At 48.7% G+C, this 27095-nt stretch overlaps 1 protein-coding gene across 1 annotated transcript in view; it reads right to left on the bottom strand.

The window, feature by feature from the left end:
• Window positions 1–1994: 1994 nt before the first annotated feature.
• LOC138301433 (class I histocompatibility antigen, Gogo-OKO alpha chain-like) overlaps window positions 1995–27095 on the bottom strand; it is a 425484-nt gene continuing 400383 nt past the window's right edge. The window contains exons 7-8 of the mRNA XM_069241925.1: window positions 8129–8174; window positions 1995–4431 (exon numbers count right to left, since the gene is read on the bottom strand). Of these exons, the coding sequence (XP_069098026.1) occupies window positions 8131–8174 (44 nt within the window). The 3' untranslated portion in view covers window positions 1995–4431; window positions 8129–8130. The remainder of the gene's footprint in view (window positions 4432–8128; window positions 8175–27095) is intronic.

The following is a 27095-nucleotide window of genomic DNA, read 5'->3' as shown; positions in this document are numbered from 1 at the left end:
GTGGCATGTACTGCGGTAGATTCACATGCTCTGCATACCACTGCCATCTAGTGTTGGGAATGGAAAAGTGCAACTTCGTTTTTCTTTTTTAGAAGTCTTTAGAGTCACGGGGTACAGTAACACCTCCTATGACTGGTAATCAGCATGGCCATTGGCCCAGTTGTTAGACTGTTTTCCTGTCCAGAAGCTGAGGACACAGATGTGAAGGGGGAGCAGGTCCTGGAGGAGGAGAAACAGGCAGGTGAGAAGGTAGAGGATTGATGTCCCTGTCCGGGTGTTTCTTCATTTGTGGAGATGGTGAGGGGTCCAGAGAAAGCTGCTCCTCAGAGCTAAGCTTCTTTTTGTGCATAAATATTTCCTGTTTGTGAGTGAATAAAAAGACTTTTCTGCCAAGCGTCCAACCCCTCCTGGAAGCGCTGCAGAATGGGTTGGTGTTGCTCCTCAGAGTCGGCAGAGGAAGGACCTTTCGATAGTTGACTGGTCGCTGAAGAGGCTTCAGCTTCGAGGGAGGTTTTCACGTAGTGTTTTTTGGCTCTGAAAGTTTCGCCACCGAGTGTTGTTTCAGCTCCAAGGAGGACTTCTGTGCTGGTGTCGAGGGGCCTGTTGGTGTGGAAGGAGCTTCTGGTGCTGACGTGGGCTGGGACTTGTGCAGCTGTTTTGGCGCCGGTGGTGGAGTCAGCGTTAATCCGAAGCTTTGTGGCGGTGCCAGCCATTGCTGGGAGGGAGTGGTGGATTGAAAGGCTGCTGGTGGTATTGTGGGCTGGGCACCCATCCCATACAGGGGCTGTGCTTGATTTGTGGGTGGGGTCGATGTGGACCAGGTTGTGGACACGTATTTACAGTCAATGTCTTCTGACGTTAGCCCGACTGGGGCTGCTGGGCTTTGGTCTCAGAGCCTGAGGGAGAACTCAGCTCCAGTGCTCAAAGGAAGTGGCTGGTCAGTGGAAGGGCCAATGTTTGGTTCCTCTTCGACATCCTTGCCGACAAGTCTGGTGTGTCATCATCTTGACTATGTGCCATTGTACGTTGAGAAAGTCAACGATCGTGCTGGTACCAGAGAGTCTTTTTGGACCAGAAGGCAAGGCAGACGGAGCAGGTCTTGTCATGCTCTGCGACAAACAGGGGTTGCGGACCTGATGATGATCTGGCCACAGGTACTTTGAGTGGCACTGTGGATGGTACTGAAAAGTCCTTTCCATCACTACTTGTGTATTCTTGAGGATGGAGCTTGATGAGAAGGCCCTGAAATGGGGCATCAAGGAGATCCTGGTCACAGAACCAGCAGAACCATGATGGAGGTGAACCAATTGCAAAAAAGAATTGTCTGTTGCCAACGGGAGTGGAAGAACTGATAGGCCCCGATGACGAGCATCATGCAACATCGACCCAGAGCTTTAGCGATGCACGTCTGAACCAGACTGTGGAAGAAAACAATATAACAATGGGGCCAATGCCCATGCACATTACCAGTCATACCTTGTGACTCCAATGACTTCCTTGAACAAAAATAAGTTGCACATTTCCGTGCCCAACACTAGATGGCAGGAGTGTGAACAGCATGTGTATCTATAGCTACACATGCCACAAACAGTAGTTATTTTAAGTATTTCTGATGGGGTCGGCTTCAAGAGATGTTGTCAGGAGGAGAGAGGGTAGAACTGAGGGGACTTGGCCAAGCTCCCAACATGTGATGAGCAACAAGACAGTCTCAATAGGTGACTGTCCTACAGGAACCTCTAGTCTGTAATTTGGCCCTGCCTTCATGGGGATCCACATCCATCTAACTGAACACCTCATGCTTTCACCTAGGAATGACCATCTAAGCCTCACTGTCTATGGTAATACCCACAAGCCTCTTCCCGGATCTTCAACACTTCCAAACCCTGCGACTATCACTGAAAAATGAAAATGTTGGTTCGGGAGTTCCTCAAGCTACCAGGGAATGTCACGATATTTGAAAAAGATATGAAATAAATACAAAGCATGCCAAGATATCAAGATAAACACTTCTTTTATTAATTATATTTACCCCAAATACACTCGCAGGCTGATTCCAAGAGACACGCCACATTCCCACTAAAAGTCCTTTTGAAGAGCAGCTAGAGCTGAGACACAGATTGACCAGTCAGCAGATGATAAGCTTCATTTAAATCAAGGTTATTCCACATTCCACATTAATTTACTGCTCATTATGTACTGCAAAGACACACAAACCAATTATCTTGCTGCACAATGACAGACCCATTCGTTATGACAGTCCCCTCTCCCATCCCTATGAAATCTGATCCAGGGGCTCAGATCCGCAGCAACAAAAGAATTCTCTCACATTTAAATACCATCCACTCTGCAAATGGATGCGTGGCCCACCCCAATCATCTCGGTGTACGCATGCCTGGTCCCAACACTATCCACTTATCTACTGATGTAGGCTCCCACCTCCAGGCACTCTGCATGTGCTTGCAAGGTTCCAACACTGTCTCCTCTACATACAGAAGTGTGGTCCAACTTGGATGCACATTCCCAAAAGTGTCCACTCTACCTACTGATGTGTAGCTCTAACACAATCCACTTATCTACTGATGTGGGCTCCCACCTCCAGGCACTCTGCGTGCAGGTGCCATGTCCAAACACTGTCTCCTATACAAACAGAAGTGTGGTCCAACATGGATGCACATTGTCAAAAGTGTCCACTCTACCTACAGATGTGTAGCTCAAACACTATCCACTCGGTATGCGGTGCGGAGTCCCAACGCCCTCCACTCAACATAGATGTACAACTCCATCACTATCTACCCTGATCACAGATGTACAGCTCTGACAGTATCCACCCTGCACACAGATGTCTGGGTCTGCTACTTTTCCGTATGGCTCCGGCACCAGTGAACCACTGAAACAGATGAAACACTGCCACCCTGCACACCGATGTACAGCTCTGACAGTATCCACCCTGATCACAGAAGTACAGCTCTGACAGTATCCACCCTGATCACAGAAGTACAGCTCTGACAGTATCTACTCTGCATGGCTTTAACACTGCCCACCCTGCACACCGATGTATATCTCTGACATTATGTACCATGTAGATGGTTGCACATACACGAGTGACTGTCCACCATGTTTAAGCCAGATCTGTACACTGAGTGCAAAAACCTGCAGAGCACCTGGCAGGAATGCTTTAAGCGCCCTGGTGTTTTTGCACCCTTTTGTACCAGTTAAGGTTCAATAACCCCATAAAAGCAAGCACTTGGGAAAACTGCGTCCAGTGCCAAGAGGCCCTAAGTGCTACATCAATACTTTGGGCCTGATTCACAAAGGTAAACTTACACTTTTGTGAATGTTTACTATTTTTTTGCTATTCTCAAACTATGGGTTAAAAGCAAGTTTATGACTGCGGAGACTGAAGTCAGGGCAGATGATTCTGCACATGAAAAGATAGGTCGAATATAAAAAGACAGCTATATCTTTTGATGTGCGGAGTTCTCCATCCCGACTGCAGAATCTCTACAGTCATAAACCTACTATTAACTCGAAGTTTGTGAATGGCAAAACAATAGTAAACTTGTAACAAATTGTACTTTTACCTTTGTGAATTGGGCCCGGTCACTCATTGCCTCATCACATAAGCCAACACCCGAGGCACAGCCTATTCTCTCTGGACTTTGTTCTATACTTTTACAAATTCTACAACTTCCACAAAGTGGTTCTGGAATCCAAAGACAGTGACCCCCACGACACTATCTACAGCTGCTTTATGATGACATCTGCATTCAGATAGGAACTAAGACTGGGAGAGAAGCCTCATAACAAGGGTCTCATCACTCAGTCCACCTCTCTGTAAACACCTCCAGTCTCAGTCCTCGAATACCTCAGCAAGGAACAGGAACCGGATGCTCACAAAGGTGAAGGGCATTGTGGGAAATAAAAGGAGAGCTGATGCTTCTTGCAACTGATCTACTGAACTTAGTTATACAAATGAAAAGTCAAAATCATGACATATTGCTGCTTGTTAAATCACATAAGTTAAATGTGTCTGAAAATGCTAAATTAAATGCCTACACTTCAAACTAAAAGCAAGAATGATATGTTATTTCAAGGTGTATTACTCCCAGGCAACATAAATCAAAATATATGAAAAATGAAAGGTTCACCTGTACAAACAATCTCTGAATGTCCCAGTTACAATCTCCCCCACCACCACCTTATGATCAAGGGCACAATTCACAATTATAACACTAGGGTTGAAGTTCCCATGGAAGCAAGAAGAGGGCGACTGAGGCAATACTCCAAGTTAAGAGGGAACAGCGCTTCTTCTTCCTGCCTCGTTCAGGAGCGGGGGATAATGGATGCCCAGAGATGGATCTCGTCTCTGTCAAAGGATGTTCTCTCCTTTCAGAAGATGTTCATGGGAGCCGCCAACCCCAGGTCTTGGATCTGTAATGGAAATACTGAGGATCAGATATTTCTACAGTGAGAATCCCATCCTCAGCCAGAGGACAGATTATAAGTAACAGTGCAAGACAAACATGAATATAATGAATATCACTGAAAATCACTGCCTTCTATCGCCCACTTTATACTCTGTCTTGAGCCTCCCAGGGATGCTGTGAGTAACAAGCATGAACTGATCCATCTATTCACAAAGGCAGAATTCAAATAAAAAAGCAAAACAGAATAATAACAGGTTGGTGAATTCTTTCTTGAACAGCACACCAACCCTAGAAGGTTTGTTGCACGTTTGAGTAAGTTTACACATGCTTGAGTAAGTTTACTACTCTTCAGTATTCACAAACTCAGGGCCTGATCCACAACCTGCACTTTGTAGCACATTCTGTAGCACTACAAATCAAACTACAAACTGCAATTCAACGATCTAGGTGCATAGTTTTTTTAGTCCTCTGCACTGCCTATATGCAGGGTTCTATACCCCAACTGCGGAGTCTCTGCACATGTAAGTATACGTTTTAGTAGTAAATAGGGAAAGACTAGAGTGAGAGGGTGGGAAAAGGGTCCGACTTACTACTAAAGGGGATGGGATTAGTGAGAAGTAAGCCAGATTTATCTGACGGGATACACGGGGCCAAAGTAAAGCCAAATGGGTGGCTGGCAAACTAGAAGTGTCCCAACTCCAACTCAAACCGCAGGTAACAACTGTGGGATCGCAGGACCGTATTTTCTCTCCAAAAGCATCAATTAGCTTTGAAGCTCTATTCAGAGGATCGGTTGAAAATAATTTTAGTTCACCTTAGTGGTTGGTACCTGAACTACTCAGATGTTATGATGTAGTATATTTAGTTAGGAAGTTTGGATCTCCCGGGGGCGCTCTTTGCGCCTTCCACCAGACCGACTAACCAGAGGACCAGAGAAAGGCTTAGCCCAGGTCCCCAACAAGTTATCAGAAGGGCTTCATTGAACATCAGGTGAGGCTCAGACCGGTTCGAGAATCTCATTTAGTTCATTTGCTTTTGATTCCCCGGTGGCTAATTCTCAGTCTAGTACGTTAGCCGTTCGTTCCACTACTGCAAGAGGCTCTTTCTTCCATTGGTGGTCCAAGTGGAGAGTCTAGCTCTGTTCCAGGTGATGCATTATCCCCATTGGCATCTTGTAGGCCTAAGCATAAGCCATCACCACTTCCACAATGAGGATGTAAATTATACCCCTCCTCCTCATCTGCAGCATCATGTGCAACATTAGGTTCCCTAACCTGCATCGGAATCTGATCCGAAGAGAAGCTCCAGCCTTAGGTAGGACTGACGCTGTAGCAGACGTCTGGGATTGGTGTCTGGCTGAAGACTGATCGGTTGCACCTTTATTATCCCTTAACCTGACAGGAGTGGCCGACTTCGGTTTATGGTCAGACTGGCATGGTGGATGACAGCTTAGAGAGGGGCTTTGGAGGGAAGAAGTACTGAAGCAAGAACAGTGATGCCATAGTTCAGTCTGGGTACGACAGCTTAGGGTGAAGCTATGGAGGGAATAGGTACCCAAGCAAGAACAGTGATGCCAAAGCCCTGTCTGGAAACGACAGCTTAGAGTGAACCGATGGAGGGAAGAAGTACTGAAGCAAGAACAGTGATGCCAAAGTCCAGTCTGGGTATGACAGCTTAGGGTGAAGCTATGGAGGGAAGAAGTACCCAAGCAAGAACAGTGATGCCAAAGTCCAATCAGGTTACGCCTAGTGAGAGAACAGAGGTTCAAAGATGTTTGGTTGGGCAAGGTGGAAGATTTTCTTCAGGGCACGAAGATAAACATTGCCTACTTTGGCCATCCCGTTAATGTCAGAATAAGTATAAAGCCGAGCTTTGTTACAACATTTCGGCGCAGAGCAGCACCGCAAGCCTTCTCGCTGTGCTGCCGTGCATCAAAACAAAAGGGCAGGAATGTGCTGTATCTTTAAGATCCTTTTCCCCTGCGCTGGTGCAAAAACTGCTGCCAGGCGTCAACGCAGGGACCCTTGCGTCATGGTGCAATGGTGCCTACATTGCGGGAATGATTGTTTTTGTGTAGGAAGGGACACCTTCCTGCATAAAAACAATCACAAGAGGCATTTTGCTCTTTCAATGTGTGCTGCAGAATGCAGTACACATAGAAAGAGGAAAACACGGGGAGAAATAATTTATTTTCTCCCCGTTGCGCCACTCTTTTGCCACCTCTGGGGAGGAGCGGGCTTTTGACACATTCCCAGGTTTACGAGACCTTGTAAACCTGGGAATGCGGCAGAATCCACAAAAGGCATGTAAAGTGGCTTTGCGTGGCTTTGTAGATATGGCCGTGCAGCCTGCACTGCCCATGCATCACAAAGAGTGACGCACCGTAGGCGCAGACCCCTTGTAAATGACGCCTCTAGTGAGCACCTCAGGGTTTGGTAATAAAGGGGGCTGAGGTGGAGAAGCCCATTGGGTTCAATGAGTTCAGAATCGTTGGGTCGAGCTTTATTTTAACGGATACAGACAGGGGGAGGAATTCCGTCTGATACAATTGAAGGCGAGGTTGTCCAGAGCTTGGCCAGCTTTGCTGTCTCTTCTATTATTGATATTTTAAGATGCAATTGTCTGTTGTCAGCATATTGTTAATCAGTCACGTCAGTCTCTCATGATCAGTCCTGGGGGCTCCATGAGGGATTAAATGCCTGAACTAGGGGTGAGCTCGGTGGTACTCTGTACCTTACCTGATGTATGCTTGAGGTGTGGGGTCCGATTTACATCACGAGGTGTCTCTTGGTGACAAATGATGTAACCTCGCTGTTGAACTTTCCTCTGGACCCATGTGGTGCTCTAGGGTCTTCAGCAGCCAGTTTGTGGATAGAAGGTTTTTTTCTTAAGGATCTTGCTAGCTCGTTGGTGGAGCTAGGTTTGTAAATGTCGCAGGCGTGGGAGTATTTCTCTCCTATTATGTACATTTCCTCAGTGAATAAGTTCAGAAATGTATCACTTGTCTGCAGTTTATCACTTTTCTGCAGCTGAGGGCGGCTGGTGATCTTTGTTGAGATGTGGACAGGACTTTCATTTGCCTGAAATTCACTCGAGTCGCACTGAGGAGAGCACACACTTGGTTCACAGGGTACATGAGGACTCTGCTGTGAGACTGATGTCTAACACTCTTGCCTGAGTTTCCTCAGCTTAGGTCTCATTATTTCTGATGGATCCTCTGGCTTTGGCACTTGAGACAATGAACCGGGATTCGCTTCTCTTGGGGTGCACTTTCTTTGAGCTATAATGGGGTTCTCTACTCCACAAGATTTCCAAGCTTATAATATCATGATACCTAGCTGCTGTCCAGACATTTTCTTTGTGGCCTAGCTGCTTCAGTGTGGATGCGATGTGATCTTGGACCACGGATGGAGTGAACGTTTCAATGATCAGATGCGCATGTTCGTGGGGTTAGATTTGAGAGTGTGGGGGTGGGGGTCACTTTGGGCTCACACGTGTCCAGCAGAGACTCAAAACCTACTGGCAAAGCTCTCATCAAAAGCCTGGAGTCCCTCCAATGGATACAAATGGAAAACTTTACTGTCACACAATCATACATGCACATTTCACAAGAGATATTTTAGTCATTGTTTTACAGCTGAAGTTAGAAAAAAAGAGGTTATTGTCATAATTATCATAACTGAGTAACAGATGCCCCCTACCTTCAGGCAGAGCACTGGCCGGGCAAAGTGTCCCCAGGAGCTGGGTCTGCAGAGAGAGGAGAGAGTGAGACCGCTGCTTCCAGTCCAGATAGGTCTCCATTTTAATTCTTTATTTGTGATTTTTGCAATTTAACAATTCGGCAACAATAGGACAATCAAGAGAGACATTATCCTCAGCGGTATCCAGAACAGGACAAAGATTGTTCCCTACAGCTCATAACATACAGAAACCATGCTCAGTTTCCAGATCTTTCCGCCCTGAACCCTTACCACCTTACGGAACACCTTAACCTTGACTAGATCAGACCACCTAGGCACTCCTTCCCCAGAACTACAGGACATTTCAATCAAACTCACATTCTACCTTTACAACCATGGCTTGTTGGTTTTCCTCTATCATGAATCACATACATTTTCATTCTTATTACGTACTCGCTTCTTGACTCTCGCACAATCAACACCACCAACACCATCGCCAGCTTTACCATGGTTCTTGCGCCCCCGTGGGGCACACTTAGACCCTGGCTTCCTATCTCTTAAGAAACTCAAATAACGATTCCCCAGCTACAGAACTGACATTAGTTCTGAGAGTTAGCAAAGTATCTCAAAATGTACCTTGTGACAAGAAAAACACTGTCCATGCCCCATCTGCACAGACTCCCTCAACCTGACCACTGGACTGGGATGATAGTAGGTCCCCTGTGCACAAGTTTATACCGAGACAAAAACTCCTCAGTCGTCTGGCTCACAAAATTGGGGCCATTATCTGACACTGACACCTCCGGTTGCCCTTACTACAAAAAAAGAATCCTCTTTGAACACAATCACATCCCTTGAGGCGACCTTGTCCATCATTCTAACCTCCAGCCATTTTGTGAAATATTCCACCAGGTCCAGGGCATCAGCGTGTTACTTTGGAAATGTGGCCAGAACATCAGTACCATGTCTCCGACAGGGCCGGGGGTCATTCCACGAAAGAACATTCTGTCACACACGGCTTGCCTGACTGATCACTGCATGTGCACACTTGCCTGACTGATCACTGCACGCACACACCTGCCTGACTTATCCCTGTACATGCACACTTGCCTGACTTATCCCTGCACGCGCACACTTGCCTGACTTATCACTGCATGCGCACACTTGCCTGACTTATCAGTGCACGCACACACTTGCCTGACTGATCACTGCACGCGCACACTGCCTGACTGATCACTGCACGCGCACACCTGCCTGACTTATCAGTGCACGCACACACTTGCCTGACTGATCACTGCACGCGCACACTGCCTGACTGATCACTGCACGCGCACACTGCCTGACTGATCACTGCACGCGCACACCTGCCTGACTGATCACTGCACATGCACACCTGCCTGACTGATCACTGCACGCGCACACCTGCCTGACTTATCACTGCACGCGCACACCTGCCTGACTGATCACTGCACGCGCACACCTGCCTGACTGATCACTGCACGCGCACACCTGCCTGGCTGATCACTGCACGCGCACTCTTGCCTGACTTATCACTGCACGCGCACACCTGTCTGACTGATCACTGCACGCGCACACTGCCTGACTTATCACTGCACGCGCACACTTGCCTGACTGATCACTGCACGCGCACACTTGCCTGACTAATCACTGCACGTGCACACTTGCCTGACTTATCACTGCACGCGCACACCTGCCTGACTTATCACTGCACGCGCACACTTGACTGACTTATCACTGCACGCGCACACCTGCCTGACTTATCACTGCACGCGCACACCTGCCTGACTTATCACTGCACGCGCACACCTGCCTGACTTATCACTGCACGCGCACACTTGCCTGACTTATCACTGCACGCGCACACTTGCCTGACTTATCACTGCACGCGCACACCTGCCTGACTTATCACTGCACGCGCACACCTGCCTGACTGATCACTGCACGCGCACACCTGCCTGACTTATCACTGCACGCGCACGCTTGCCTGACTGATCACTGCAAGCGCACGCTTGCCTGACTGATCACTGCACGCGCACACCTGCCTGACCACTGCACGCGCACACCTGCCTGACTGATCACTGCACGCGCACACTTGCCTGACTTATCACTGCACGCACACACCTGCCTGACTGATCACTGCACGCGCGCACAGTACACCCATACCCAGATATCCACTCATTCATCAATGACAGCCCACCAGGAAAACTTCCTGATGCACCTCTTAATGCCAGACATTCCGACCATCTTCATGTCCCAAATTACAAATCACCGTCCTTAGCACAACAGGGGAAAGTACTTTACCTCCACACATCAAACTTTCATCATACTCAGTCAGCTCGGGTGTGTGACTGACAACCAAAGCCGACATCCCGCGGCTTCTACAACAGGTGTCACAACGGAGCTGGCGTTGCCGCACCAGAGTCTACAAGGAATGCAAACACCACACTGGGCCTTAGTGTACAACTGGAAATACAGAACAACGAACGCCATGCTAACGCGTCCTATTACAATGACTACCATCACAGCGACTGATGGTACACAAACACCAGTAACTATTTAAAAGCAATGTGAAGCCAACAAACATTTCAGTTACCCTTTTACTTTGGACAACCTTTGAATTCAGTCAAAGAATGTAACCGCTTTGGGGAAATGCATTCATTAGTTCAAAAGCACCACTGTAACGATTCTGCATTACAGGCCATGCAGCAAGAGAATGACTTGTAATCCAACCTTACAGTTTAGTAATATTCATCGACGTGTCTGTAGGAGGCTGGCCTGGCTTGTAGTGGGTACCAGAGGTACTTACACCTTGTGCCACGTCCAGTTATCCCTTATTAGTAGAATAGAGGTGTTTCTAGCAGCTTAGGCTGATACAAGGTAGCTATGGCAAAGCAGCTTAGGCTGAACTAGGAGACATGTAAAGCTCCTACTATACCACTGGTGTCATATGCACAATATCATAAGAAAACACAATACACAGATATACTAAAAATAAAGGTAAAAGTGTCTCAGTAAGTACCCTCAGTATGAGGATGAGAAATATACACAAGATATATGTACACAAACCAAAATTATGCAGTAATAGCAAAAGGAATTAATGCAAACAGTGTAAAGTTATTAGATTGCAATAGGAGCACATAGGTATAGGGGCAACACAAACCATATACTCCAAAAGTGGAATGCGAACCACGAATGGACCCTAAACCTTTGTGAGCTTGTACAGGGTCGCTGGGACTGTAAGAAAAAAGTGAGGGTTAGAAAATTAGCCCAACCCAAGACCTGTAAGGTAGGTGTAAAGTGCACCTACAACCCCCAGAGAGCACAGAAGTCGTGATAGGGGGATTCTGCAAGGAAAACCAACACCAGCAATGCATCAACAGTGGATTTCCAGACCTGAGTACCTGTAAGACAAGGGGACCAAGTCCAAGAGTCGCGACAGTGTCGAGAGTGGGCAGGAGCCCAGGAAATGCCAGCTTAGGGTGCAAGGAAGCTGCCACCAGATGGAAGAAGCTTGGTGTTTTGCAAGAACGAAGAGGACTACAAACTTCCGCTTTGGAGGATGGATGTCCCACATCGTGAAGAAGCTTGCAGATGTGCTCCCACGCAGAAAGACTGCAAACAAGCCTTGCTAGCTGCAAGGGTCGCGGTTAGGGTTTTTGGATGCTGCTGTGGCCCAGGAGGGACCAGGATGTCGCCACTTGAATGAGGAGACAGAGGAGGCGCCCAGCAAGTCAGGAAGCCCTCACAGAAGCAGGCAGCACCTGCAGAAGTACCTGAACAGGCACTTGGAAGAAGAGTGAACCGGAGTCCACGTGAAGTCACAAAAGGGAGACCCACAACGCCGGAGGTCAACTCAGAAGGTTGTGCACTGCAGGTTAGAGTATTGGGGACCCAGGCTTGGCTGTGCATGAAGGAAATCCTGGAAGAGTGCACAGGAGCCAGAGCAGCTGCAAATCACGCGGTACCCAGCAATGCAGTCTGGCGTGGGGAGGCAAGGACTTACCTCCACCAAACTTGGACTGAAGAGTCACTGGACTGTGGGAGTCACTTGGACAGAGTTGCTGGATTCAAGGGACCTCGCTCGTCGTGCTGAGAGGAGACCCAGGGTACCGGTGATGCAGTCTTTTGTTGCCTGCGGTTGCAGGGGGAAGATTCCGTCGACCCACGGGAGATTTCTTCAGAGCTCCTGGTGCAGAGAGGAGGCAGGCTACCCCCAGAGCATGCACCACCTGGAAACAGTCGAGAAAGCCGGCAGGATGAAGCGATACAAGGTTGCTAGTAGTTGTCTTGCTACTTTGTTGCGGTTTTGCAGGCATCCTGAGCAGTCAGCGGTCGATTCTTTGGCAGAAGGTGAAGAGGGAGATGCAGAGGAACTCTGGTGAGCTCTTACATTCGTTATCTGAAGAATTCCCCAAAGCAGAGACCCTAAATAGCCAGAAAAGGAGGTTTGGCTACCTAGGAGGGAGGATTGGCTACTAAGAGAGGTATGAGCCTATCAGAAGGAGTCTCTGACGTCACCTGCTGGCACTGGCCACTCAGAGCAGTCCAGTGTGCCAGCAACACCTCTGTTTCCAAGATGGCAGAGGTCTGGGGCACACTGGAGAAGCTCTGGGCACCTCCCCTGGGAGGTGCAGGTCATGGGAGTGGTCACTCCCCTTTCCTTTGTCCAGTTTCGTGCCAGAGCAGGGCTGGGGGATCTCTAAACCGGTGTAGACTGGCTTATGCAGAGATGGGCAGCATCTATGCCCATCAAAGCATTTCCAGAGGCTGGGGGAGGCTACTCCTCCCCAGCCATCACACCTATTTCCAAAGGGAGAGGGTGTCACACCCTCTCTCAGAGGAAATCCTTTGTTCTGCCTTCCTGGGCCAGGGCTGCAAAAACCTGTCTGAGGGGTTGGCAGCAGCAGCAGCTGCAGTGGAGATCCCGGAAAGGCAGTTTGGCAGTACCCGGGTTCTGTGCTAGAGACCCGGGGGATCATGGAATTGTCTCCCCAATGCCAGAATGGCATTGGGGTGACAATTCCATGATCTTAGACATGTTACATGGCCATGTTCGGAGATACTATTGTGACGCTATACATAGGTAGTGACCTATGTATAGTGCACGCATGTAATGGTGTCCCCGCACACTCAAAGTCCGGGGAATTTGCCCTGAACGATGTGGGGGCACCTTGGCTAGTGCCAGGGTGCCCACACACTAAGTAACTTTGCACCCAACCTTCACCAGGTGAAGGTTAGTCATATAGGTGACTTATAAGTTACTTAAGTGCAGTGGTGAAGGAGGCTGGACTGGCTTGTAGTGAGTACCTAGGGGTACTTGCACCGGGCACCAGGCCCAGTTATCCCTTATTAGTGTATAGGGTGTCTAGCAGCATAGGCTGATAGATAATGGTAGCTTAGCAGAGCAGCTTAGGCTGAACTAGGAGACGAGTGAAGCTCCTACAGTACCACTAGTGTCATATGCACAATATCATAAGAAAACACAATACACAGATATACTAAAAATAAAGGTACTTTATTTTATGACAATATGCCAAAAATATCTCAGTGAGTACCCTCAGTATGAGGATAGCAAATATACACAAGATATATGTACACAATACCAAAAATATGCAGTATAGTATTAGAAAACAGTGCAAACAATGTATAGTTACAATAGGATGCAATGGGGACACATAGGGATAGGGGCAACACAAACCATATACTCCAAAAGTGGAATGCGAACCATGAATGGACCCCAAACCTATGTGACCTTGTAGAGGGTCGCTGGGACTGTAAGAAAACAGTGAGGGTTAGAAAAATAGCCCACCCCAAGACCCTGAAAAGTGAGTGCAAAGTGCACTAAAGTTCCCCAAAGGACATAGAAGTCGTGATAGGGGAATTCTGCAGGAAAGACACAAACCAGCAATGCAACAACGATGGATTTCCAGTCAAGGGTACCTGTGGAACAAGGGGACCAAGTCCAAAAGTCACAAGCAAGTCGGAGACGGGCAGATGCCCAGGAAATGCCAGCTGTGGGTCCAAAGAAGCTGCTACTGGACAGTAGAAGCTGAGGTTTCTGCAGGAACGACAGGGGCTAGGAACTTCCCCTTTGGATGACGGATCCCTCACGCCGTGGAGAGTCGTGCATAAGTATTTTGCTGAAGAAAGACCGCAAACAAGCCTTGCTAGCTGCAAGTCGTGCAGTTAGGGTTTTAGGATGCTGCTGTGGCCCAGGAGGGACCAGGATGTCGCCAATTGCGTCTGGGGACAGAGGGGGCGTCGAGCAAGACAAGGAGCCCTCTCAGAAGCAGGCAGCACCCGCAGAAGTGCCGGAACAGGCACTACAAAGAGGAGTGAAATGGTGCTCACCCGAAGTCGCACAAAGGAGTCCCACGTCGCCGGAGGACAACTTAGAAAGTCGTGCAATGCAAGTTAGAGTGCCGTGGACCCAGGCTTGGCTGTGCACAAAGGATTTCCGCCAGAAGTGCACAGAGGCCGGAGTAGCTGCAAAAGTTGCGGTTCCCAGCAATGCAGTATGGCGTGGGGAGGCAAGGACTTACCTCCACCAAACTTGGACTGAAGAGTCACTGGACTGTGGGAATCACTTGGGCAGAGTTGCTGGATTCAAGGGACCTCGCTCGTCATGCTGAGAGGAGACCCAGGGTACCGGTGATGCAGTTCTTTGGTGCCTGCGGTTGCAGGGGGACGATTCCGTCGACCCACGGGAGATTTCTTCGGCGCTTCTAGTGCAGAGAGGAGGCAGACTACCCCCACAGCATGCACCACCAGGAAAGCAGTCGAGAAGGCGACAGGATCAGCGTTACAGAGTTGCAGTAGTCGTCTTCGCTACTTTGTTGCAGTTTTGCAGGCTTCCAGCGCGGTCAGCAGTCGATTCCTTGGCAGAAGGTGAAGAGAGAGATGCAGAGGAACTCGGATGAGCTCTTGCATTCGTTACCTAAGGAATTCCCCAAAGCAGAGACCCTAAATAGCCAGAAAAGAGGGTTTGGCTACTTAGGAGAGAAGATAGGCTAGCAACACCTGAAGGAGCCTATCAGAAGGAGTCTCTGATGTCACCTGCTGGCCCTGGCCATTCACAGCAGTCCAGTGTGCCAGCAGCACCTCTGTTTCCAAGATGGCAGAGGTCTGGGGCACACTGGAGGAGCTCTGGGCACCTCCCAGGGGAGGTGCAGGTCAGGGGAGTGGTCACTCCCCTTTCCTTTGTTCAGTTTCACGCCAGAGCAGGGCTGAGGGGTCCCTGAACCGGTGTAGACTGGCTTATGCAGAAATGGGCACCATGTGTGCCCATGAAAGCATTTCCAGAGGCTGGGGGAGGCTACTCCTCCCCTGCCTTCACACCATTTTCCAAAGGGAGAGGGTGTAACACCCTCTTTCTGAGGAAGTCCTTTGTTCTGCCATCCTGGGCCAAGCCTGTCTGGACCCCAGGAGGGCGGAAACCTGTCTGAGGGGTTGGCAGCAGCAGCAGCTGCAGTGAAACCCGGGGAAAGGCAGTTTGGCAGTACCAGGGTCTGTGCTAGAGACCCGTGGGATCATGGGATTGTGCCAACTATGCCAGGATGGCATAGAGGGGGCAATTCCATGATCATAGACATGTTACATGGCCATATTCGGAGTTACCATTGTGAAGCTACACATAGGTAGTGACCTATATGTAGTGCAGGCGTGTAATGGTGTCCCCGCACTCACAAAGTCCGGGGACTTTGCCCTGAACAATGTGGGGGGCACCTTGGCTAGAGCCAGGCTGCCCACACACTAAGTAACTTTGCACCTAACCTTTACTAGGTAAAGGTTAGACATATAGGTGACTTATAAGTTACTTAAGTGCAGTATAAGATGGCTGTGAAATAACGTGGACGTTATTTCACTCAGGCTGCAGTGGCAGGCCTGTGTAAGAATTGTCAGAGCTCCCTATGGGTGGCAAAAGAAATGCTGCAGCCCATAGGGATCTCCTGGAACCCCAATACCCTGGGTACCTCAGTACCATATACTAGGGAATTATAAGGGTGTTCCAGTATGCCAATGTAAATTGGTGAAAATGGTCAATAGCCTGTTAGTGACAATTTGAAAGAAATGAGAGAGCATAACCACTGAGGTTCTGGATAGCAGAGCCTCAGTGAGACAGTTAGTCATAACACAGGTAACACATACAGGGCACACTTATGAGCAGTGGGGCCCTGGCTGGCAGGGTCCCAGTGACACATACAACTAAAACAACATATATACAGTGAAAAATGGGGGTAACATGCCAGGCAAGATGGTACTTTCCTACAGTGTCCCAATGCATAGAACAGCATTTTGCTGCATGTGGGAAGTTTGTTTTATGTAGTTTGGAATGTGTCCAGGTCCCACATGCAGCAGCCGGACAGAGCTTCACCCAACCTCACTGGACACGTCCAGCTTCCTTCGAGAAGGTGAAACTGACCCGTCCCCAGGTCTGACCCTATGACCCAACCAGGAGCACCCCCTTGAACCCCACCCACCCTAAGACCCACACCAAGCGCACCCCCTTGACCCCCACCCGCCCTAAGACCCAACCAGGAGCACCCCCTTGAACCCCACCCACCCTAAGACCCACACCAAGCGCACCCCCTTGAACCCCACCCACCCTAAGACCCACACCAAGCGCACCCCCTTGAACCCCCGATGTCCTTAAGCAGCGTTTCCTCAACTCTGAACACTACGGGACACACACCCTTTCCCTAAAACCGCCCCCTCCCCAACTCTGGGCCCTAAGACCCCACCAGGTGCAACACCCACCCCCACTAACGTTAGTCACTAATGTTGGCAACTACAATGATTCATTTCACTGTAGTGACGTGCGTTGTAATGTAATTCGAAATAGAAAATGATTCGCCATAAAGAAGGGGTTGTAATGACTCCGCGTGGTGCTGGTCTCGTTGTAAAGGCGGAACATTATATCGCCTTTGTGAACTCATCCTCAACCTCGAAGAACACACTCAGATCAGCATTAAGCTTGCCTCCTTCTGTTACACTTTAATCAGTCAGAATCACTCTATCGTCCATCATCAGTTCCACCCAGGGCTCCTCAGGTCTGGTGGACACTGGCTTCTCCCCTGCGTTGTACATGAGTTCACCCTCTATCGAGAACACCACCCCGCCCCCATTCTCCCTGATCTGAGCAGCCTCAAGGGGCCAGTTGGACAGGTGTAGGAAAGTACCATCTTGCCTGGCATGTTACCCCCATTTTTCACTGTATATATGTTGTTTTAGTTGTATGTGTCACTGGGACCCTGGTAACCCAGGGCCCCAGTGCTCATAAGTGTGCCTGTATGTGTTACCTGTGTAGTGACTAACTGTCTCACTGAGGCTCTGCTAATCAGAACCTCAGTGGTTATGCTCTCTCATTTCTTTCCAAATTGTCACTGACAGGCTAGTGACCATCTTTACCAATTTACATTGGCTTACTGGAACACCCTTATAATCCCCTAGTATATGGTACTGAGGTACCCAGGGTATTGGGGTTCCAGGAGATCCCTATGGGCTGCAGCATTTCTTTTGCCACCCATATGGAGCTCTAACAATTCTTACACAGGCCTGCCACTGCAGCCTGAGTGAAATAACGTCCATGTTATTTCACAGCCATTTTACACTGCACTTAAGTAACTTATAAGTCACCTATATGTCTAACCTTTACCTGGTAAAGGTTAGGTGCAAAGTTACTTAGTGTGAGGGCACCCTGGCACTAGCCAAGGTGCCCCCACATTGTTCAGAGCCAATTCACTGAACTTTGTGAGTGCGGGGACACCATTACACGCGTGCACTACATATAGGTCACTACCTATATGTAGCTTCACCATGGTAACTCCGAATATGGCCATGTAACATGTCTATGATCATGGAATTGCCCCCTCTATGCCATCCTGGCATTGTTGGTACAATTCCATGATCCCAGTGGTCTGTAGCACAGACCCTGGTACTGCCAGACTGCCCTTCCTGGGGTTTCTCTGCAGCTGCTGCTGCTGCCAACCCCTCAGACAGGCATCTGCCCTCCTGGGGTCCAGCCAGGCCTGGCCCAGGATGGCAGAACAAAGAACTTCCTCTGAGAGAGGGTGTGACACCCTCTCCCTTTGGAAAATGGTGTGAAGGCAGGGGAGGAGTAGCCTCCCCCAGCCTCTGGAAATGCTTTGTTGGGCACAGATGTGCCCAATTCTGCATAAGCCAGTCTACACCGGTTCAGGGACCCCTTAGCCCCTGCTCTGGCGCGAAACTGGACAAAGGAAAGGGGAGTGACCACTCCCCTGACCTGCACCTCCCCTGGGAGGTGTCCAGAGCTCCTCCAGTGTGCTCCAGACCTCTGCCATCTTGGAAACAGAGGTGCTGCTGGCACACTGGACTGCTCTGAGTGGCCAGTGCCACCAGGTGACGTCAGAGACTCCTTGTGATAGGCTCCTTCAGGTGTTAGTAGCCTTTCCTCTCTCCTAGGTAGCCAAACCCTCTTTTCTGGCTATTTAGGGTCTCTGTCTCTGGGGAAACTTTAGATAACGAATGCATGAGCTCAGCCGAGTTCCTCTGCATCTCCCTCTTCACCTTCTGATAAGGAATCGACCGCTGACCGCGCTGGAAGCCTGCAAACCTGCAACATAGTAGCAAAGACGACTACTGCAACTCTGTAACGCTGATCCTGCCGCCTTCTCGACTGTTTTCCTGCTTGTGCATGCTGTGGGGGTAGTCTGCCTCCTCTCTGCACCAGAAGATCCGAAGAAATCTCCCGTGGGTCGACGGAATCTTCCCCCTGCAACCGCAGGCACCAAAAAGCTGCATCTCCGGTCCCTTGGGTCTCCTCTCAGCACGACGAGCGAGGTCCCTCGAATCCAGCGACACCGTCCAAGTGACCCCCACAGTCCAGTGACTCTTCAGCCCAAGTTTGGTGGAGGTAAGTCCTTGCCTCACCTCGCTGGGCTGCATTGCTGGGAACCGCGACTTTGCAAGCTTCTCCGGCCCCTGTGCACTTCCGGCGGAAATCCTGTGTGCACAGCCAAGCCTGGGTCCACGGCACTCTAACCTGCATTGCACGACTTTCTAAGTTGGTCTCCGGCGACGTGGGACTCCTTTGTGCAACTTCGGCGAGCACCGTTTCACGCATCCTCGTAGTGCCTGTTTCTGGCACTTCTCCGGGTGCTACCTGCTTCAGTGAGGGCTCCTTGTCTTGCTCGACGTCCCCTCTCTCTGCAGGTCCAATTTGCGACCTCCTGGTCCCTCCTGGGCCCCAGCAGCGTCCAAAAACGCCAAACGCACGATTTGCGTGTAGCAAGGCTTGTTGGCGTCCATCCGGCGGGAAAACACTTCTGCACGACTCTCCAAGGCGTGCGGGATCCATCCTCCAAAGGGGAAGTCTCTAGCCCTTGTCGTTCCTGCAGTATTCACAGTTCTTCAGCCTAGTAAGAGCTTCTTTGCACCAACCGCTGGCATTTCTTGGGCATCTGCCCATCTCCGAGCTGCTTGTGACTTTTGGACTTGGTCCCCTTGTTCCACAGGTACCTTCAGACAGGAATCCATCGTTGTTGCATTGCTGATTTGTGTTTTCCTTGCATTCTCCCTCTAACACGACTATTTTGTCCTTAGGGGAACTTTGGTGCACTTTGCACTCACTTTTCAGGGTCTTGGGGTGGGTTATTTTGCTAACTCTCACTATTTTCTAATAGTCCCAGCGACCCTCTACAAGGTCACATAGGTTTGGGGTCCATTCGTGGTTCGCATTCCACTTCTGGAGTATATGGTTTGTGTTGCCCCTATCCCTATGTTTCCCCATTGCATCCTATTGTAACTATACATTGTTTGCACTGTTTTCTAAGACTATACTGCATATTTTTGCTATTGTGTATATATATCTTGTGTATATTTCCTATCCTCTCACTGAGGGTACACTCTAAGATACTTTGGCATATTGTCATAAAAATAAAGTACCTTTATTTTTAGTATAACTGTGTATTGTGTTTTCTTATGATATTGTGCATATGACACTAAGTGGTACTGTAGTAGCTTCACACGTCTCCTAGTTCAGCCTGAGCTGCTTTGCTAAGCTACCATTATCTATCAGCCTAAGCTGCTAGACACCCTATACACTAATAAGGGATAACTGGGCCTGGTGCAAGGTGCAAGTACCCCTTGGTACTCACTACAAGCCAGTCCAGCCTCCTACATTGGTTGTGCAGTGGTGGGATAAGTGCTTTGAGACTACTTACCACTCTTGTCATTGTACTTTTCATAAGAGAAAAATATACAAAACAAGGTCAGTGTATATACACATAGCCAAAAAGTTTTGCATTTCCTCTTTTCACTCTTTTCTAAGTGCTGAAAAGTACTTCTAAACTTTCAAAAAGTTCTTAAAAGTTTAAAAAGTTTTTTCTGTCTTTCCAAAAAGTTCTGAAAACTTTTTTCTCTTTGTCTATCACTTTAACTCTCTCTAAAAATGTCTGGCACAGGCCAAAAAGTTGAACTGTCCAAACTTGCATATGATCACCTTAGCTGGAAAGGAGCAAGGAGTCTCTGCATAGAGAGAGGTTTGAGTGTAGGGAAGAATCCTTCTTTAGAACTGTTAATTAATATGCTTAGAGTACAGGATAAGGCCATAAGTGCCCAATCTGTAGAAAAAGTAGCTAATGGTTCTCAATCTGATCCAGGGACTCCCCCAGGAAAAGGTTCAGGAAAGAAACTTCTCAGCCTGCCCATTACTAGACAGTCTAGCATAGTTGGTACAGAGGTTGAATCACATCATACTGATGATGTGCTCTCACATTATACTGGTAGCCAAGCTGTTAGGGTGCCCTCTGTAAGGGACAGGTCTCCTTCTGTTCATTCCCATCATACCTCTGTATCTAGAAATGTCCCTCCCACCCACCCTGATGACAGATTGTTGGAAAGGGAGCTCAATAGATTGAGAGTGGAGCAAACCAGACTGAAGCTCAAGAAGCAGCAGCTGGATTTGGATAGACAGTCTTTAGAAATAGAGAGGGAAAGACAGAAAATGGGTTTAGATACCCATGGTGGCAGCAGCAGTATTCCCCATAGTCATCCTGCAAAAGAGCATGATTCCAGGAATCTGCATAAGATAGTTCCCCCTTACAAGGAGGGGGATGACATTAACAAGTGGTTTGCTGCACTTGAGAGGGCCTGTGCTGTACAGGATGTCCCTCAAAGGCAGTGGGCTGCTATCCTATGGCTATCATTTACTGGAAAAGGTAGGGATAGGCTCCTTACTGTAAAAGAAAATGATGCTAACAATTTCCAAGTTCTTAAGAATGCACTCCTGGATGGTTATGGCTTAACCACTGAACAGTACAGGATCAAGTTCAGAGATACCAAAAAGGAGTCTTCACAAGACTGGGTTGATTTCATTGACCAGGCAGTGAAGGCCTTGGAGGGGTGGTTACATGGCAGTAAAGTTACTGATTATGACAGCCTGTATAACTTAATCCTGAGAGAGCATATTCTTAATAATTGTGTGTCTGATTTGTTGCACCAGTACTTGGTGGACTCTGATCTGACCTCTCCCCAAGAATTGGGAAAGAAGGCAGACAAATGGGTCAGAACAAGAGTGAACAGAAAAGTTCATACAGGGGGTGACAAAGATGGCAACAAAAAGAAGGATGGTAAGTCTTCTGACAAGGGTGGGGACAAATCTAAAAATGAGTCTTCATCAGGCCCACAAAAACACTCTGGTGGGGGTGGTGGGCCCAAACCCTCCTTTAATCAGAACAAGGAAAAGAAACCATGGTGCTATTTATGTAAGATAAAAGGCCATTGGACAACAGATCCCAGTTGTCCAAAGAAAGGCACCACAGCTCCTACCACTACAACCCCTACTGCTACACCTAGTGTCCCTACTAATAGCAGTGGTGGTGGGAGCAAACCTACTAATAGCCAATCCAAGGGAGTAGCTGGGCTCACTTTTGGTAATTTAGTTGGGGTTGGTCTGATTAGGGAGACCACAGAGGCTACTTTAGTCTCTGAAGGGGCTATTGACTTAGCCACTTTGGTTGCTTGCCCCCATAACTTGGAGAAGTACAAGCAACTAACCCTAATAAATGGTGTTGAGGTCCAGGCCTACAGGGACACAGGTGCCAGTGTCACAATGGTGATTGAGAAACTGGTGCACCCTGAACAACACATACTTGGACACCAGTACCAAGTAACCGATGCTCACAACATAACACAAAGCCACCCCATGGCTGTTGTAAATCTCAACTGGGGGGGGGTATCTGGTCCAAAGAAAGTTGTGGTAGCTTCAGATTTACCTGTAGACTGTCTATTAGGGAACGATTTGGAGACATCAGCTTGGTCAGATGTGGAGTTGGAGGCCCATGCAGCAATGCTGGGCATCCCAGGGCATATTTTTGCTTTGACAAGGGCTCAGGCCAAAAAGCAAAAAGGACAGGGAAGCTTGGATCCTGGAACAATGGACCAAGTGCTCCCTAAAGCTAGGGCTAGTAGAAGCAAACCACTTCCTACTATCCCTCCCTCTACAGTGGATTCTACTTCTGAGGAAGAAGAATTCCCTCCCTGTGCAGAACCTACACCAGAGGAGCTGGAAGCAGACACTGCTGAGCTTTTGGGTGAAGGGGGGCCTGCCAGAGAGGAGCTGAGTGTGGCACAGCAAACCTGTCCCACATTAGAGGGTCTCAGACAGCAAGCTGTCAAACAGGCTAATGGGGATGTCAGTGACTCACACAGAGTTTACTGGGAGGACAACCTCTTGTACACTGAGCATAGGGATCCTAAACCTGGAGCTGCCAGGAGATTAGTGATTCCTCAGGAGTACAGGAAGTTCCTCCTAACACTGGCACATGACATTCCCTTAGCTGGGCACCTGGGTCAAATGAAAACTTGGGACAGATTGGTACCACTGTTTCATTGGCCTAGGATGTCTGAGGACACAAAAGAATTTTGTAAGTCCTGTGAAACCTGTCAAGCCAGTGGCAAGACAGGTGGCACTCCAAAGGCACCCCTTATCCCACTGCCTGTGGTTGGGGTTCCCTTTGAAAGGGTAGGGGTTGACATAGTTGGCCCCCTTGACCCTCCTACTGCTTCAGGCAATAGGTTTATCTTAGTGGTAGTGGACCATGCCACAAGGTATCCTGAAGCAATTCCTTTAAGGACCACTACAGCTCCTGCAGTGGCAAAGGCCCTCCTGGGAATATTTTCCAGGGTGGGCTTCCCAAAGGAAGTAGTATCAGACAGAGGAAGCAATTTCATGTCTGCATACTTAAAGGCCATGTGGAAGGAGTGTGGTGTAACTTACAAGTTCACAACACCCTATCATCCACAAACAAATGGACTGGTGGAGAGATTTAATAAAACTCTCAAAGGCATGATTATGGGACTCCCAGAAAAACTCCGCAGGAGATGGGATATCCTTCTACCATGCCTCCTTTTTGCCTACAGGGAGGTACCCCAGAAAGGAGTGGGCTTCAGCCCCTTTGAACTTCTTTTTGGACACCCTGTTAGGGGTCCACTCACACTTGTAAAGGAGGGTTGGGAACAACCTTTAAAAGCTCCTAAGCAGGATATTGTGGATTATGTACTTGGCCTCAGATCAAGGATGGCTGAGTACATGAAAAAGGCCAGTAAAAACCTTCAGGCCAGCCAAGAGCTCCAGAAGCAATGGCATGATCAGAAGGCTGTTTTGGTTCAGTACCAACCAGGGCAGAAAGTGTGGGTCTTGGAGCCTGTGGCCCCAAGAGCACTCCAAGATAAATGGAGTGGTCCACACACAATTGTTGAAAAGAAGGGTGAAGTCACCTACTTGGTTGACTTAGGCACTGCCAGGAGTCCCCTTAGGGTGCTCCATGTCAACCGCCTGAAACCCTACTATGACAGGGCTGATCTCACCCTGCTCATGGCAACAGATGAGGGACAGGAAGAAGACAGTGATCCGCTACCTGATCTCTTCTCTTCCACAGAACAAGATGCTCTTGTGGAAGGGGTAGTTTTGGCAGATTGTCTTACTGCTGAGCAGAAAGATAATTGCATAAATCTCCTAGGACAATTTTCAGAACTCTTCTCCATTGTGCCAGGCACCACTTCTTGGTGTGAGCACACTATAGATACTGGAGACAGTTTACCTGTCAAAAGTAAGATCTATAGGCAGCCTGACCATGTCAGGGACTGCATAAAGCAAGAAGTTCAGAAGATGTTGGAACTAGGAGTGGTTGAGCACTCTGACAGTCCATGGGCTTCTCCTGTGGTACTGGTACCAAAACCCAATTCTAAAGATGGAAAGAAGGAAATGAGGTTTTGTGTAGACTATAGAGGTCTCAACTTGGTAACCAAAACAGATGCTCACCCTATACCCAGGGCAGATGAGCTAATAGATACACTGGCATCTGCCAAGTATCTAAGCACTTTTGATTTGACTGCAGGGTATTGGCAGATCAAAATGTCAGAAGATGCTAAACCTAAGACTGCATTTTCTACCATGGGAGGACATTACCAGTTTACTGTAATGCCTTTTGGTTTGAAAAATGCACCTGCCACTTTTCAGAGGTTGGTGAACACAGTCCTGCAAGGGCTGGAAGCTTTCAGTGCAGCATATTTGGATGATATAGCCGTCTTTAGCTCCAGCTGGGATGATCACCTGGTCCACCTTTGGAAAGTTTTGGAGGCCCTGCAAAAGGCAGGCCTCACTATCAAGGCTTCAAAGTGCCAGATAGGGCAGGGTAAGGTGGTTTATCTGGGACACCTTGTTGGTGGGGAACAGATTGCACCACTTCAGGGGAAAATCCAAACTATTATTGATTGGATTCCCCCTACCACTCAGACTCAGGTGAGAGCCTTCCTAGGCCTCACTGGGTATTACAGGAGGTTCATTAAGAACTATGGCTCCATTGCAGCCCCTCTTAATGACCTCACATCCAAGAAAATGCCTAAAAAGGTATTATGGACAGCAAACTGTCAGAAAGCTTTTGAGGAGCTGAAGCAGGCCATGTGCTCTGCACCTGTCCTGAAAAGCCCTTGTTACTCTAAAAAATTCTATGTCCAAACTGATGCATCATAATTAGGAGTAGGGGCAGTCCTATCACAACTTAATTCTGAGGGCCAGGATCAACCTGTTGCTTTTATTAGTAGAAGGTTGACCCCTAGAGAAAAGCGTTGGTCTGCCATTGAGAGGGAGGCCTTTGCTGTGGTCTGGGCTCTGAAGAAGTTGAGGCCATACCTGTTTGGCACTCACTTCATTGTTCAGACAGACCACAAACCTCTACTTTGGCTAAAACAAATGAAAGGTGAAAATCCTAAATTGTTGAGGTGGTCCATATCCCTACAGGGAATGGACTATACAGTGGAACATAGACCTGGGAGTAGCCACTCCAATGCAGATGGACTCTCCAGATATTTCCACTTAGACAATGAAGACTCATCAGGTAATGGCTAGTCTTATTGTCCTTCGTTTGGGGGGGGGTTGTGTAGGAAAGTACCATCTTGCCTGGCATGTTACCCCCATTTTTCACTGTATATATGTTGTTTTAGTTGTATGTGTCACTGGGACCCTGGTAACCCAGGGCCCCAGTGCTCATAAGTGTGCCTGTATGTGTTACCTGTGTAGTGACTAACTGTCTCACTGAGGCTCTGCTAATCAGAACCTCAGTGGTTATGCTCTCTCATTTCTTTCCAAATTGTCACTGACAGGCTAGTGACCATCTTTACCAATTTACATTGGCTTACTGGAACACCCTTATAATCCCCTAGTATATGGTACTGAGGTACCCAGGGTATTGGGGTTCCAGGAGATCCCTATGGGCTGCAGCATTTCTTTTGCCACCCATATGGAGCTCTAACAATTCTTACACAGGCCTGCCACTGCAGCCTGAGTGAAATAACGTCCACGTTATTTCACAGCCATTTTACACTGCACTTAAGTAACTTATAAGTCACCTATATGTCTAACCTTTACCTGGTAAAGGTTAGGTGCAAAGTTACTTAGTGTGAGGGCACCCTGGCACTAGCCAAGGTGCCCCCACATTGTTCAGAGCCAATTCACTGAACTTTGTGAGTGCGGGGACACCATTACACGCGTGCACTACATATAGGTCACTACCTATATGTAGCTTCACCATGGTAACTCCGAATATGGCCATGTAACATGTCTATGATCATGGAATTGCCCCCTCTATGCCATCCTGGCATTGTTGGTACAATTCCATGATCCCAGTGGTCTGTAGCACAGACCCTGGTACTGCCAGACTGCCCTTCCTGGGGTTTCTCTGCAGCTGCTGCTGCTGCCAACCCCTCAGACAGGCATCTGCCCTCCTGGGGTCCAGCCAGGCCTGGCCCAGGATGGCAGAACAAAGAACTTCCTCTGAGAGAGGGTGTGACACCCTCTCCCTTTGGAAAATGGTGTGAAGGCAGGGGAGGAGTAGCCTCCCCCAGCCTCTGGAAATGCTTTGTTGGGCACAGATGTGCCCAATTCTGCATAAGCCAGTCTACACCGGTTCAGGGACCCCTTAGCCCCTGCTCTGGCGCGAAACTGGACAAAGGAAAGGGGAGTGACCACTCCCCTGACCTGCACCTCCCCTGGGAGGTGTCCAGAGCTCCTCCAGTGTGCTCCAGACCTCTGCCATCTTGGAAACAGAGGTGCTGCTGGCACACTGGACTGCTCTGAGTGGCCAGTGCCACCAGGTGACGTCAGAGACTCCTTGTGATAGGCTCCTTCAGGTGTTAGTAGCCTTTCCTCTCTCCTAGGTAGCCAAACCCTCTTTTCTGGCTATTTAGGGTCTCTGTCTCTGGGGAAACTTTAGATAACGAATGCATGAGCTCAGCCGAGTTCCTCTGCATCTCCCTCTTCACCTTCTGATAAGGAATCGACCGCTGACCGCGCTGGAAGCCTGCAAACCTGCAACATAGTAGCAAAGACGACTACTGCAACTCTGTAACGCTGATCCTGCCGCCTTCTCGACTGTTTTCCTGCTTGTGCATGCTGTGGGGGTAGTCTGCCTCCTCTCTGCACCAGAAG

The sequence above is a fragment of the Pleurodeles waltl genome, chromosome 6 (assembly GCF_031143425.1).
Source record: "Pleurodeles waltl isolate 20211129_DDA chromosome 6, aPleWal1.hap1.20221129, whole genome shotgun sequence".
Lineage (NCBI taxonomy): Eukaryota > Metazoa > Chordata > Amphibia > Caudata > Salamandridae > Pleurodeles > Pleurodeles waltl.
Note: the sequence above shows the minus strand (reverse complement) of the source record. Positions and strands in the feature narration are given on the sequence as shown.